General features: G+C 45.1%; 1 protein-coding gene across 1 annotated transcript in view; it reads left to right on the top strand.

The window, feature by feature from the left end:
* The window catches only part of BGN (biglycan), a 98,414-nt gene that overhangs the window by 54,677 nt on the left and 27,028 nt on the right, over positions 1 to 16,709 (top strand). Inside the window, exons 2-3 of the mRNA XM_082263027.1 lie at positions 7,268 to 7,380; positions 12,872 to 13,085. Of these exons, the coding sequence (XP_082119153.1) occupies positions 7,268 to 7,380; positions 12,872 to 13,085 (327 nt within the window). The remainder of the gene's footprint in view (positions 1 to 7,267; positions 7,381 to 12,871; positions 13,086 to 16,709) is intronic.

Genomic DNA, 16,709 nt, shown 5'->3' on the forward strand with positions numbered 1-16,709 from the left:
TTCCCTGGGAGAGCCAGGAACAGATCGAGGACCAATAGCCGGTAGCAGGTAAACAAATCAGGACGAGACAGGAGGATAGTCAGGACAAGCCAAGGTCAGGGCGGGCAGCAGGTAATCAGAATCCAAGGACAAGCCGGGTCAGGTAAACAGGAACAGCAGATATAACAGGCACAGGATACAGGAGAGCTGAAGACAGCACAGCAAAGTGCAGTGCTGCTGGGCTGTTTAAATAAGGCAGCCTGTTTGCCAATTACTGCAATTAGTCTGCTCTAGGTTAACCCTTTAGGAGAGTCATGACAGCACATCAGTGTGCTCAGGAAGCATTCCTAACAGCGCCTGCGCAGGGTATTGAGTCTCTGACAACGATTTTACGTTATATGGCTTCCTTGGGTCATTTCTATTCCATGATTGAGCACTTTCTGTTGGTTGATGTGACACCTATGAGACTGTACTAGAACCCAGAGGATACATGTGCATTTGAATCTCTATATCTTGAAGAGTTCACTTGCTCTGGTAAGAGTTTTACTATACACAAGGTGGTGAAGCACTTGAGGTGTCGTGGTGTTTTATCACCAATCAGTTGTGTAGAACAAGATTTTCGACCAACTATTTATTCACTATTTGGGACTATTTCTGTTACTCTAATTTTTGGGACTAACATTTATATTATTAGTTGCACTTATATGAAGATTCACATATTTTTTTATTTATGTCACTTGATGTATATCGTTTTTTTAGTGCTGCCTTTTTACTTAGTACATGATAATGGCACCTAAATATACAGCTAACATTATTTATTTATTTTTTTTTTTTTGCTATTTTGGAACAGGTTTTTTTTTTCATAATAAAACTAAATCAGAAGATATCCATTACCATTTACCACCAAATGAAAGTCCAATCTGTCCTGAAAAAAAAAAAAAAACCTGGATATACTAAGTAGTTGCGATGATATGTACAGTTTTACTAGCACAGGTCAAAGTTGCAATCTGCACATTGACTTCAATAGGGGTTTGGAATTGGCACCCAAACTTAGTAAAGTTAGCCAAACCCACCTCAAACTGAACCCAGATATGTTTTGGCTCATCGCTATTGCTGCCTTTGTATGACAACCTGCATTCACCATAAAAGGGGGTTCCTCCTACACAGGTCATGTGTTGGGTTACTCATCACGCTCTATCGAATACCTAGAGTCTTTTAATCTCAGAAGTGGAATTCGAATCCACACCTCGACCATGACACTGGACATTACACTCCATTCCATCGCCCATTCATGGTAGAAATAAAAAATCTGCCATCCAGACATTTTCTCTTTGACTGTAAGGCCATGTGCATGTTTTGCACAATTGTAAGTACAATTTCCTGTCAATCTGGACAGCTGGGGAATTGCCATTGTATAAAGCAGTATCATTTTGCACATCAGTCAACATATGGTGCTACAACACAACTACATTATAAAAAAAACTATTGCTAAATGGAATACAGACTTTGAGAATTCTTCCAGCTTATAAAAACAACAGGAGAAAATATAAATATTCATTTTATGGCAAATGTACCAACACAATCTATGCAAAGTAAAAACATATCTTTGATGATAATGTTTATAATCGTTTTGGGTCTACATGTGAAAGAGATCTTTATAGTCCTACATATGAAATAGATCAGCTGTTTTTTTACAAGACACATAAAATAGAACATTTTATAAAAAGAAACTCATTTGATTTGTGTTTTGCCCACCAATGTTTGGATCTTGAAAGGAGGTGCCTCGTGTGCATTTCTCATTCCCAACTCTCAACGCTCTATAGCAGGGGTCTCCAAACCACAGCCCACCTCATGCTTTTATCTGCTCCACAGCTAGGTTCAGTGGTGTACCTTCAATGTGCAGGCTACCTATAGTCTACACTTCTCCCCCTCCAAACCAGTACTACCCCCCCCCCCCCCCATCACCCCACAGTCAGTTCCCCCTATCTATGCCGTTGTGCTGTCAGCATCCCTGTCCACGACTGCCCCAGTATTCACAGGAGGGCAGAACTTCCAGTGTTCGGGCTTGCTCCACCTCCCAGATTCTGCTCTACTGCTACAGCAATGCAGAAAGCCTTACAATGGTAAGGGGGGCTCTGATGGGGGCCCTGATGTAAGGGAGGCTTTGATGGGGATCCTTATATATGGAGGTACTCTTATGGGGATTCTGTTCTAGAAGGGGGCTCCTAAGGTGGCTTCTGGTGTAGGGAGGCTCTGATGGGGACCATGATGTAAGGAGGAAATCTGATAAGGACCCTGATAAAAGGAGGAAATCTGATAGAAATCCTGTTGTGAGGAGGAAATCTGATGGGGATCCTGATGTAAGGAGAAAATCTGATGGAGATTCTGATGTAAGGAGATACTCTTATGGGGATTCAGGGGGGCACTTATGGGGGGGGGCATAATGTAAGGAGGGCTCTGATGGGGATCCTGATGTAAAGAGGGCTATGATGGGGATCTTGATGTAAGGGGGGGACTCCTAAGGTGGCCTCTGATGTAGGCGGGGACCGTGATGTAAGAAGGGAATCTGATGGGGTCTCTAATGTATGGGGGGCTCTGATGTAGACCCTGATGTATGTGGGGCTCTGATGGGGACCCTGATGTAAGGGAGGACTCTGATGGGAACCCTGAAGAAAGAGGGGACTCCGAAAAGGACCCTGATGTAGAAGAGAGTCTGATGGGAACTCTAATGAAGACCTTCAGGTGAGGGGGGACTCGTTCATTAAACTATTAAATTGTAAAATATACGATGCAGCTCTTGTACTTTACAGAAGGGAGGTTGAAAGCTCTCAATAAACACAATTGGTTGGCAAAGCATTCTCCCCACTGAGTGTTCTGTCTCAGCAGGTAGGCTTTGATGGTGAGACAGCATTTCATTCTGGTGGATCCCTTTATTTTAGAAGAGCACAGAAGAGGAAGTCATTGTGGGAACAATAAAGCTGAACTCAAGTCAAACAGCTAAATACGTTGTACAAACATAAAATAAATAGTTAATTTCTAATGGAGAGGGTGTTACAGGTGGTGCAGAGACATTGCCAATGCCTTGGACTATTGGCCAGCCTTTCAGATATGCAGGAGACTCCAATTGGTTAGGTTACTTAAAACCTCCTATCCTACCTACCTACCTGAAGGTCCATTCACACCAGCTGCTGCATTACAATAAAGTGGCTGGTGTGCTTTGCAGGGCAGGTAGTGCTGATGCGCCGATCCCAAATGTCGCACTGTTCACTTTCATATCATTCTATCGACCGGTGTGCGGTGACTATGCTGTGCTGGAAAAAAGTACTGCACGCATTACATTTTTTCATTGCACACTGCCCGCACACCACAGCAACACAGTTGGGTGAACCGGCCACACTGGAGAAAAAACATTTAGCCTTGCGGTGGAATTTCACTGGAATAGCCTGCCAATGCAGTCCCACTGCACTTGTTGTGTATCTACTCTGAATGCCTGCAAATACCTGCAATGGCAAAGGCTAACAAGATGTGAGCCATGTTTTTACCAGCCATTCTAGGGGTTAGACTATGTACAGTATCTCACAAAAGTGAGTACACCCCTCACATTTATGTAAATATTTTATTATATCTTTTCATGTGACAACACTGAAGAAATGACACTTTGTTACAATGTAAAGTAGTTAGTGTACAGCTTGTATAACAGTGTAAATTTGCTGTCCCCTCAAAATAACTCATCACGCAGCCATTAATGTGTAAACTGCTGGCAACAAAAGTGAATACACCCCTAAGTCAAAATGTACAAATTGGGCCCAATTAGCCATTTTCCCTCCCCACTGTCATGTGACCCATTAGTGTTACAAGGTCTTAGGTGTGAATGGGGAGCGGGTGTGTTAAATTTGGTGTGATCGCTCTCACTCTCTCATACTGGTCACTGGAAGTTCAACATTGCACCTCATTGCAAAGAACTCTCTGAGGATCTGAAAAATGTTGCTCTACATAAAGATGGCCCAGGCTATAAAAAGATTGCCAAGACCCTGAAACTGAGCTGCAGCACGGTGGCTAAGACCATACAGCGGTTTAACAGGATAAGTTCCACTCACAACAGGCCTCACCATGGTTGACCAAAGAAGTTGAGTGCACGTGCTCAGCGTCATATCCAGAGGTTGTCTTTGGGAAATAGTCGGAAGCGTGCTGCCAGCATTGCTGCAGAGGTTGAAGGGGTGGGGGTCAGCCTGTCAGTGCTCAGACCATACGCCTCACACTGCATCAAATTGGTCTGCATGGCTGCCATCCCAAAAGGAAACCTCTTCTAAAGATGATGCACAAGAAAGCCCGCAAACAGTTTGCTGAAGACAAGCAGACTAAGGAAATGTATTACTGGAACCATGTCCTGTGGTCTGAAGAGACCAAGATTAATGTATTTGGTTCAGATGGTGTCAAGCGTGTGTGGCAGCAACCAGATGAGTAGTACAAAGACAAGTGTGTCTTGCCTACAGTCAAGCATGGTGGTGGGAGTGTCATGATCTGGGGCTGCATAAGTGCTGGCGGCACTTGGGGAGCTACAGTTCATTGAGGGAACCATGAATACCAACATGTGCTGTGTCATACTGAAGCAGAGCATGATCCCCTCCCTTCGGAAACTGGGCCGCAGGGTAGTATTCCAACATAATAATGACCCCAAACACACCTCCAAGATGACCACAGCCTTGCTAAAGAAGCTGAGGGTAAAGGTGGTGGACTGGCCAAGCATGCCTCCAGACCTAAACCCTATTGAGCATCTGTTGGGCATCCTCAAATGGAGGCTGGAGGGGCGCAAGGTCTATAACATCCACCAGCTCAGTGATGTCGTAATGGAGGTGTAGAAGAGGACTCCAATGGCAACCTGTGAAGATCTGGTGAACTCCATGCCCAAGAAGGTTAAGGCAGCGCTGGAAAATAATGGTGGCCACACAAAATATTGACACTTTGAGCCAAATTTGGACATTGTCACTTAGGGGTGTACTCACTTTTGTTGCCAGCGGTTTAGACATTAATGGCTGTGTGTTGAGTTATTTTGAGGGGACAGCAAATTTGCACTGTTGTACAAGCTCTACACTCCCTACTTTACATTGTAGCAAAGTGTCATTTCTTCAGTGTTGTCACATGAAAAGATAGAATAAAATATTTACAAAAATGTGAGGGGTGTACTCACTTTTGTGAGATACTGTATATGGGGTCCGGTTAAATTTATCTCCATGCTTCCTAAATTTTCTTGGGACTTCAACAGCATTACCAGCTACAATGATGCGGGAAGTGTGTGTGTGTGTGTGTGGGGGGGGGGGGGGGGCATATTCACCATTTTACTAATCTTATTATAAGACATAAAAATTCTGACAGGAATAATGGGGCCCCCATTTAAGATCTATTGGAGTTGTACACACACCAGTTCTGATATCTCACCTCTGAAATCTCTGGGAGATATGTTAAACCGATAGGTGGTTGCATTGTCTATCACAGCCTCTCTCAACCTTTTTAACATAGAGGAACCTATTAAATAATTTTCAGGTCTTGGGGAACCCCTGCTAATAATTACTGGATCTGCAGCTCATGGCACATGAGTGTAAGTGGTAAGTTAAGATATAGACATAAATAAAAGTCAGGAATATGACATACTTTGTGCATTTGACACCCAGGGCATATATGACAAACTTATTTTCAATATTCAAAATAAAACAAAAGTAATAACAATCATGGCCAAAAATAGGCACAAGCAGTGAAAATTGTAATGTTTTCTCACATTAGTGGACAGTGGAGAAATGCCTACTTACGTTAATGGTAAGTTGAGATGTGCCCCTTAAATTGGTGGTCATTGAAATATTCCTTTAGATTGGTGGTCAGAGGAAGAAGGACTCCTTTGGTGGCCTTTGGCAGAATGTGAGAAAATGTCCATATATTAGTAGTCAGTGAGAAGAATGTTACTTACGTTGGTGGTCAATGAAAAGAATGTTCCTTACATTGGTGGTCATTGGTCAATGAGAAGAATGTTCCTTACATTGGTGGTCAGTGGGAAGAATGTTCTTTACATTGGAGGTCAGTGGGAAGAATGCTCCTTACATTGGTGGTCAATGAGAAGAATGTTCCTTACATTGGTGGTCAGTGGGAAGAATGTTCTTTACATTGGAGGTCAGTGGGAAGAATACTCATTACATTGGTGGTCAGTGGGAAGAATACTTCTTACATTGGTGGTCAGTGAGAACAATGTTTCTTATATTGGGGATAAATTAGAAAAATGTTCCTTACATTGGTGGTCAGTAGGATAATTGCTCCTTACATTGGTGGTCAGTGCGCAGAATGGTCCTTACAATGGTGGTCAGTAAAGTGGCTCCTTCCACTTTATGGATAGCAAAAAGAAGTTTCATATCTAAAACTCAGAAATTGTTCAAGAAGCCCCAGCAACCTCCAGAGGAACTCTAAGGTTTCACAGAACACTGGTAGAGCATAGTTGTAAAGTACAGCCCGGAGCAAAAGAGCAAAGAAATAAGCGCAGGGCTAGCATGACTTGGCCATCAGTGGAATTGTCCTAGCAAGGGTTAACAAGTTAGGCAGTCATGGGGGTTTCCCTTCTATTGGTCAAGGTGCAGTTAAGGGAGGGGCTGTAGAGGGGGGAAGTGAGCTCACTGCATTCTTTCCTGGGCAGCAGTTCAGCGTGGGTGAAGAAGCATTCCCGCCCGCCCGCCCCTACATTGGAATGTCTGTTTCATGGGCTTGTTTGCTGATTTTTGGTTGGGGGTCTTTGGAGGTGTTTCTGGTAAAACCTGCTGTACTTAGCAGCTGAGGGACCCATCTAAGGTATGGAGTCACCTGGGGAATGCCAGTTAATAGATGGGTTAACTGGTATTTTAAATTGGGAGGTATCTGCTGTGTGTTGAGGTCGTCCCCGAGTCTGTGCTGCGGCTGGGGACAGTTAAGAGTTACACAGATACACAAATGGTACTTGGTATTTGGGGCCTCCAAAGATTGGCAACCTTATGTTATCTTTTATTATAATATTTTGGTTCCTGTTCTAAGGAACGTGTTATATATATTTTGTATTGGTTATTAAATGGCCACGCTGGCCAATTTTACTCCAATAAAGGTGTCCGTGTATTTATTGCAGGAAGTTTATTGAAAGGGTTCGGGATTTGGGATAAGGGTTAGGGTAAGTGTCCAAATTACATCTGGGGTGCCTTAGTCAAGCATGTACCAATGTATCAAAAACTGAAACACAATTGTAACAATATCATGACTAAGCAGTCTTTGCTTTCTGTTTTAGGTCTGACTAGTGTGCCTAAGAACATTCCAAAGGATACCATGCTCTTGGACCTCCAAAACAACAAAATTATGGAAATAAAGAAAGATGACTTGAAAGGACTTAGCAAACTCTATGTAAGGGAATATTTATATAAATATTACTTGTACAGTAAAATTATTTTCACATAAGATTTTCACGTCTTCACAGAATCTACTGTACTATCAATACAAGTTTATGGGCTTATAGGGTGAAGCAATATTGCATTTTGTTCTAGATACTGAATATGCCGTTAGTGATACGTTTGTGTGCCAAGTTATCAATTAAAAAATGAAAGCTGAACTCTAAGCAAACAGCCTGTGTTTTAACACAGATGAAAAGCATACTGTGTATGGAAGCAGGTTCATTTACAGAAGGATTTGTGCTGTGTTCAAAGTCCCATTTACACCACTGCGGTGAGTTAGTACGTGTGTTAATATGCATTGCAATACTGTAGATCAATTCATTTTCTGCTGCTAATTTGCTAACTTGGGCACTCGGTCAAATTTAAACTTTTCAAACAATTAATTGTGGTAATTCTGTCGTTTTTAAACCCTCCTAGGTTTATGCTATATCTGAGCCCTGAACCTCTGAAATGTGTTGGCTGCCTTTGCACTGTCTTGCTGAATGAACACCTATAGTAAAAGATGTTGGCCTCAAAGCTCATTGGTCTAGAGCAGTGGTCTCCAAACTGCGGCCCGGGGACCAGATGCCGTCCTTTGCTTGCCTTTATCCAGCCCTTGTGACGCTTTATCTTCCACTGATAAAAGACACTATTCCTCCCACTGACACAAAAAAAAAAAAACCCTCCTGCTCTCATTCCAGGGTTCCCTCTCTGCTCACATCTCAGGGGTCCTTCTCTGTCCTCATCCCAGGGGTCCCTCTCTGCTCACATCCCAGGGGTCCCTCTCTGCTCACATCCCAGGGGTCCCTCTCTGCTCACATCCCAGGGGTCCTTCTCTGTCCTCATCCCAGGGGTCCCTCTCTGCTCACATCCCAGGGGTCCCTCTCTGCTCACATCCCAGGGGTCTCTCTCTACTTTTATCCAGGGGACCCACTCTGCTCTCATCCCAGGGGTCCCTCTAGGTCTTCATCCCAGGGGTCCCTCTCTGCTTCCACCCCAGGGCTCCCTCTCTGCTTCCACCCCATGGGTCACTCTCTGCTTTCATCCCAAGGGGCCCTCTCTGCCCTCATTCCAGGGGGTCCTCTTTGTCCTCATCCCAGGGGGCCCTCTCTGCTCTTATCCCAGGGGTCCCTCTCTGCCCTCATCTCAGGGGTCCATCTCTGTCCTCATCCCAGGGGTCCCTCTTTGTCCTCATCCCAGGGGTCCCTCTCTGCTCTCATTTCAGGGGTCCCTCTCTGCTCTCATTCCAGTGGTGGGTCCCTCTCTGCCCTTATCCCAGAGGTCCCTTTCTGCTCACATCCCAGGGGTCCCTCTCTGTCCTCATCCCAGGGCTCTTCTCTCCTCCCATCCCAGGGGTCCCTCTCTGCTCTAATCCCAGGGCCCCCTCTCTGCTCTCATTCCAGGGGTCCCTCTCTGTCCTCATCCCAGGGTTCCCTCCCCGCGCTGATCCTAGGGGACGCCTTCTGTCCTCATCCCGGGGGTCTCTCTCTATCCTCATCCCAGGGGTCCCTCTCTGTTCTCATCCCAGGAGTCCCTCTCTGTCCTTATCCCAGGGGTCCCTCTCTGTCCTTATCCCAGGGGTTCCTCTCTGCTCTCCTCCCAGGGGTCCCTCTCTGCTCTCATCCCAGGGGTCCCTCTCTCCTTTTATCCAGGGGACCTTTCTGCTCTCATCCCAGCGGCCCCCCTCTGCCCTCATCCCAGGGCCCCCCTCTGTCCCCATCCCAGGTCTCCTCTCTGCTTACATCCCAGGGGTCACTTTCTGTTCTCATCACAGGGTCCCTCTCTGTCCTTATCTCTGTCCTCATCCTAGGGGTCACTCTCTGTCCTCATCCCAGTGGTCTCTCTCTGCTCTCAGTCCAGGGGTCACTCTTTGCTCTCATCCCAGGGGTCCCTCCCTGCTCTCATCCCAGGGGTCCCTCTCTGTCCTCATCCTTCGGGGTCACTCTCTGTCCTCATCCCAGTGTTCACTCTCTGCTCTCATCCCACGGGTCTCTCTCTGCTTTCATCCCAGGAGTCTTTCCCTGCTCTACTCCCAGGGGCCCCTCTCTGCTATCATCCCAGGGGTCTCTCTGTACCCATACTATTGTTTTTAATAAAGATATGTTTTTAAGGGTATAAGCACTTTCTTCTTATGTGGCATTGCAATGGTGCTGTGGAATGAGAAGACAAGCAGTATGTATTGGGACTAACTGGGTGGCATTATTAGACCAAGCTTAGTTGTGAGGTCACATCATTTGAGGTGAGAACCCAATTCTAAGGGGGGGAAGCACTCATCATGGTGGCACATTGATGTGTTCATTTAACTACACGAAAGGAGAAGGAAGAGTGACCACCCTATACAACACGGATGTCGGTGGCAGAAAGGATCATCACAATATATTTACATATAGAGAGCATATTGCACACATAATTAACAATGATGGGAGGATGGTTACAGAGGACACTGAAAAAGCAACCGTGCTAAATGCTTTTTTCTCGTCAGTCTTTACACAGGAAAAGGAGGGGTACACTGACCATGACTGTATGGTTAGTAGTAATAAACAGGACTTGCCACCATGGCTAACAGAGGGGGAAATCAGGGAAAGGCTGGATAAACTTAACACAAACAAATCACCAGGACCGGATGGCATACATCCGAGAGTACTCAAGGAACTCAGTAAAGTTATATCGAGACCACTGTTCCTGATCTTTGCTGACAGTATTAGGACAGGAGATGTACCAGGGGATTGGAAGAAAGCTAGCGTGATTCCAATATTCAAAAAGGGCCAGAGGCATATCCCGGGAAATTATAGGCCTGTCAGTTTGACATCAGTAGTATGTAAACTTCTGGAGGGGATGATAAGGGACTATATCGTAGAGTTTGCTAAGGACAACAACATCATCAGCAGTAATCAGCATGGGTTTACAAATGGGCGTTCTTGTCAAACCAATCTCCTAACATTCTACGAGGAGGTGAGCTGTGAGCTAGATAGGGGGAGACCAGTGGATGTGGTGTACTTGGATTTCGCTAAGGCGTTTGATACAGTTCCCCACAAGCGCTTAATTTATAAAATAAGGTCTGCAGGTATCGATAGCAGGGTTTGCTCTTGGATACGGAACTGGCTAAAAAGGCGTGTCCAAAGGGTAGTAATAAACAGCGCATACTCAGACTGGTCTGAGGTGGTAAGCGGGGTCCCCCAAGGCTCAGTCTTGGGACCAACCTTGTTCAATTTATTCATAAACAACATTGAGGCCGGGATCAGTAGTTCGATATCAGTTTTTGCAGATGACACAAAATTGGGCAGGGCAATAACTTCACAACATGAAGCAGATATCCTACAGAATGACCTGGACAAAATAACAGAGTGGGCAACGACATGGCAAATGAGGTTTAACGTGGAGAAGTGTAAGGTTTTGCACTTAGACTAAAAACATAAAAACACAATACACGTTAGGAGGGGAGCCCTTGGGGGAATCAAAAATGGAGAAGGATCTGGGAGTCTTGGTTGATGATAGATTAGGAAACAGCATGCAGTGTCAAGCGGCAGCTTCCAAAGCCAACAGAATATTAGCATGCATAAAGAAAGGGATGCATTCCAGAGATAAGACTATAATCCTTCCACTTTATAAAACTCTGGTCCGACCGCATCTGGAGTATTCCGTCCAGTTCTGGTCGCCAGTCCTCAGGAGGGATGTGTTGGAGCTGGAGAGAGTCCAGAGAAGGGCAACTAAACTAATTAGGGGATTGGAGGACCTTGACTATGAAGAGCGTCTACAATCGCTTGATTTATTCTCCCTGGAGAAGAGACATCTGAGGGGGGACATGATAGCAATTTATAAATATCTTAATGGGGATCCCAGCTTAGAAAAAAAGCTGTTCATTCGAAGGGATTGCATGAGGACTCGAGGGCATACAATGCGATTAGAGGAGAAGCGTTTTAACCTCAGGCAACGCGGGGGGTTCTTTACTGTTAGGGCAACAAGATTGTGGAATTCTCTACCACAAGAGGTGGTTTCTGCGGGTAGTATGGTGGCTTTCAAAAGACTCTTAGACTTACATCTCAAGGATCAGAACATTCAGGGGTATGGGAGATGATTACAGCCACACATACCTACACAGGTTGAACTAGATGGACTATTGTCTTTATTCAACCTCACCTACTATGTAACTATGTAACTATGTAACATAAAATTTGCATAGTTGTGGAATTTATGTTTTTAAATAAGCATCTGTATATCACAAGTATTAATAATTCACATGTTATGTATAGTATAGTACACACTTGTCACAACTGAGGTTTTAGCAGTTGTTAATATTCATTGATTTTTTATTGTTTTATATGATTTTATTTAGCGCAGCACTTAGGTTTGTTTTATTATGGCACTATACACTTTAGTATGAGATGGTGATCAGTGCTTGCAGCTGGCTTGATTGAAATAGTGTTGGTCGTAGTAGCTCACAGGATCCTTATCCTTTGATATTTGGTCTGCATGGCTGTCGTCCCAGAAGGAAGCCTCTTTTAAAGATGATGCACAAGAAAGCCCACAAACAGTTTGCTAAAGATAAGCAGACCAAGGACATGGATTACTGGAACCATGTCCTGTGGTCTGATGAGACCAGGATAAACTTACTTAGTTCAGATGGTGTCAAGTGTGTGTGGCAGCAACCAGGCGAGGAGTGCAAATGCAAGTGTGTTCTGCCTACATTCAAGCATGGTGGTGGGAGTGTCATTGTCTGGGGCTGCATGAGTGCTGCCGGCACTGGGGAGCTACAGTTCATTTAGGGAACCATGAATGCCAACATGTACTGTGACATACTGAAGCAGAGCATGTTCCCCTCCCTTCGGAGACTGGGCCGCAGGGCAGTATTCCAACATGATAACGACCAAACACACCTCCAAGATGACCACAGCCTTGCTAAAGAAGCTGAGGGTAAAGGTGATGGACTGGCCAAGCATGTTTCCAGACCTCAACCCTAATGAGCATCTGTGGGACATTTTCAAACAGAAGGTGGAGGAGCGTAAGGTCTCTAACATCCACCAGCTCCGTGATGTCGACATGGAGGAGTGGAAGAGGACTCCAGTTGCAACCTGTGAAGCTCTGGTGAACTCCATGCCCAAGAAGGTTAAGGCAGTGTTGGAAAATAATGGTGGCCACACAAAATATTGACACTTTGGGCCCAATTTGGACATTTTTACTTAGGGGTGTACTCACTTTTGTTGCCAGCGGTTTAGACATTAATGGCTGTGTGTTGAGTTATTTTGAGGGGACAGCAAATTTACACTGTTATACAAGCTGTACACTTGCAACTTTACATTGTAGCAGTATCATTTCTTCAGTGTTGTCACATGAAAAGATAGAATAAAATATTTACAAAAATGTGAGGGGTGTACTCACTTTTGTGAGATACTATATATTAAGCCCAATGAACAATCCTAAATGAACAAAAAAAATGAACATTATTTCTTATGCTTTTATTCTTTTAGGCCCTGGTGCTGGTAAACAATAAAATCTCCAAAGTTAATGAGAAAGCATTTGAGCCATGTGTTAATCTCCAGAAGCTGTACATCTCCAAAAACAGCCTGGAAGAGATCCCCAAGAGTCTGCCCAAGGCCCTGGTGGAGCTGCGCATTCATGAAAACAAGATCAAGAAAATCCCTAAGGATGTCTTCAACGGGCTGAAAAACATGAACTGTATTGGTATGTGTTCGTCATTTGCTATTTAAATATATTGCAGTTTTCCAGACCTTAGGTGTGGTTAGGTGTGGTGGCTGCATTCGTTTTCTTTTTTTTCAGTTTTTTTTTTTCACCTAGTGATCCCACCAGTAGCCACTTCCAGTACTAGGATGACAATGCTGCATTTCTGTATGTAAGCAGGGGCTTTGCAGTTGGTTAGTGATGGCGCCAAAAGCACAAGTCCCTGCCCCGCTCCCGTCCTTTGCTGGAACACTATCCCTTCTGCTGAGGCTGAACCTTCTGCCATATTGTGCCCACTCCATGCATTAAAGCAGAGTTCCCCCCAAAAATTGAACTTCTGCTTTAAGGCCTCCTGACCCCCTGACATGCCACATTTGGCATGTCTTTTTTTTTGGGGGGGAGGGGCAGGTACCTAGATTTGACAGGTACCTGCTCCCACTCGGGTCGCCTAGGCGGTTCGAGCAGGAGTACTCCTCTCCCCCTCCCTGCAATTTTCTGGGACGCGTCACAGGTCCCAGAAGATTGCCCGTCCACTCAGGATGCGCAACACGACACGCGCATTTGCAGTGCGCATCCCGGCTGTGAAGCCGCAAGCTGTCACAGCTGGATGCCCACACTAGAGATGCCAGCACTGTGGGGAGAAGAGGGAGAGAACGAGGTTCCCACCGGCCAGATCGCTGGATCATGGGACAAGTGAGTGTGTGTTTATTAAAAGTCAGCAGCTACACTTTTTGTAGCTGCTGACATTTAACAAACACAAAAACTGGTGGAACTTCGCTTTAAGCCTTTACACGTTGACCTATCCCAAAGAAGGAAAGTCCACACATGAATAGGGTTGCTGCACTTTACTTATGGTATTCAGGAAATGGCATAACAGTCACATCAGATCAACATACATTTTGGAGTCACTTGATATTACCATTAAGCTAGGTTCTGTCCCCAGCCGCCAAACACTGCCTCGAGGACTATCCTAACTAACCACAGACCCCTACCACCTTATACTACCCAGGGGGTCTGGACTGAAGTGAGGCCCCTTCACTCCTCCCCTCCAACTACTATCTCTCCTGGTCCTCCCCATCACCCCGTCTGCTAGGCCAATAAGGTAAGAGTCCTGCCCTTTCACATCCTAACAACTAATTTAACTCACTACTGCCTGGTTTTCCTTCCACCCTGTCATGTATGCTCTATGCTTATTTACTTCCTTCAAGCTCTGGGCATGTCATGAAAGGTATAGCACTAAGTGGGCAGCTCCACCCAGAGACAGAAAGGGATCTCTGAAAGACAGTAGAACACAGGGGGGCGCCACTAAATGCAGTATTAAAAGACAGCTTTAAAGAAGCAGCCAATTAAACACTCACATAAATCCATGAGAGAAAGTTTATAAATGTAGTGACATCAATGGAGGATCGTCCAAACTCCAAAGTGACGCATCAGCAGCAGCTGGCATCATCAGGGGAGAAGCTTGTAAGCTGGAATAGAATGACATCCGGAACCACTGTGGAACGCGGAACCAGAAGTTACATCACTTCGGGGTGTAATCCTGTTGCCTTGGTAATGCGTTTTGGAGCTTCAATCAGCTCCTTTGTCAAACCAGTGATCTTTCATCGTTGTCACTACATTTATAAGCTTTCTATGATAGATTTATGTGAATGTTTAATTGGCTGCTTTATTAACCACTTACCGCCCGCCCACCGCCAAATGTCGGCGGAGCGGTGCGGCTCTCGTTCTGGGACAGCGACATATGACGGCGTCCCAGAACGGCCTCTCTCACACGGGGGCGCGCAGTGCAGCAATCGTGGCCACTTCGAGTTGCTAGGACACGACATGACCCCGATCTTGGTAAAGAGCCAATGACGTGGCTCTTTACCCATGTGATCGGCTGTGTCCAATCACAGCCAGTCACATGTAAATGAGGAAGTGCCGTTTACCGGCTCTACTCGCCTCACACTGTCAGTTTGAGGCGAAGAGAGCTGATCAGTGGCTCCTCCTCAAAGGGGAGTCTAGGACAGGTAATCAGGCCACTGATCATCAGTGCCCTGCTTACAGAAAAGTTAAAAAACAGTGCCTATCATCAGTGCCCACAGTTCCCACCATCAGTGCCCACAATCAGTGCCGATAGTGCTGCCAGTCAGTGCCCATCTGTACCTGCCCATCTGTGCTGCCCATCAGTGTCGCCTGTCAGTGCTCATCAGTGCTGCCAATCAGTGCCCATCGGTGCCATCCGTTAGTGCCCATCAGTGCCACCCATCAGTCCTGCATATCAGTGCCACCTATCAGTGCCCATCAGTGCGGCATATTAGTACCTCCTCATCAGTGCCCATCAGTGCAGCCTATTATTGCCCATCGGTGCCCTTTCATATCCTAACAACTAATTTAACTCACTACTGCCTGGTTTTCCTTCCACCCTGTCATGTATGCTCTATGCTTATTTACTTCCTTCAAGCTCTGGGCATGTCTTTATTTATTTATTTTTTTTAGTAAGAAATAAAAAACTCAGCGGTGATTAAATATCACCAAAAGAAAGTTATTTTCGTGTGAAAAAAATGCTAAAAATGTTATATGGGTACAGTGTAGCATGATCGCGCAGTTGTCAAAGTGTGACAGCGCTGAAAGATGAAAATTGGCCTGGGCAGGAAGGGGGTGAAATGTATTGAAGTGGTTAAAGGTGTCTTTTAATACCAGGTGTTATTCTAGCACTTTACGCAGCCACCTTCCTCTAACAGTCTCTTTCTACCCAGGGGCACTAGTACTCACAGGACTGGTTCTCTCTATGCACCCTCTCCATAGGTACACCTCTCCCAGGACCCTCCAGGAAAGCAGCCTCACTCAAGGAACTCCTGGCCTAAAAGGTCTTTTGTAACCCGCCCTAGCCCCCACCTCTATAGGAGTCAGGAAGTCTACAGCTGGCACTCCTGGTGCAGTTCTACTTTTCCCCTGTGTGCTAGTTACATCAGAGCTGGTGTGGGTTGTTTAGCTCCTATGCCCCAAGTGCACTAGGGGTCCTCCCATCCTGGCTTATATCTGGCATCTGATTCTCCCATGACATCACTGTAGGAGGGCTCTAACTAAAAGGGACCTTGCATCTGATGACACAGTTTGCTGTACCCAGATACTACTCTAGCACAGAGCCCGCTAATGGTAGACTAGCAAGCGGCATTTGCCGACATGCAGGAGCAGTGCTGTCACCCTAGGCTCTTTAATTCCTATTTGGACTACACTATTCCATCATTTCTAAAACAGAGGGGAGTTTACTGGATTTCTGGCGGGATCAACAAGTATTTTTTTGCACTTATTGGACAGATATAACAAAACACTGTCAATGGTATATGAAACAGACCAAAAGGGAGCAAATAGGAGAAGTTGATTATTAGGGCTCAGAAATTCTGCTATTACAGGCTTTTGAGCTTTTTTCTCTGGCTCTAAAAAGAAAATGTTTTTGTTATTCGGAGTTTGAGATATATCTGAATTTCCAAATCACAAGAGTAACGAATTTCAAAGAATCTGAAAAAAACCAAACTAATGGAATTTGAATATTTAATTTCATTATAATTCGTCCGAATTTCAATTTGTATCTAAATGAATTGCACATGTCTAAGCAGTACTATTTTCAGTGTTTTGAGCTTGTTG

Source organism: Pelophylax lessonae (genome assembly GCF_965119305.1).
Source record: "Pelophylax lessonae genome assembly, chromosome: 7".
Taxonomy (NCBI): Eukaryota; Metazoa; Chordata; class Amphibia; order Anura; family Ranidae; genus Pelophylax; species Pelophylax lessonae.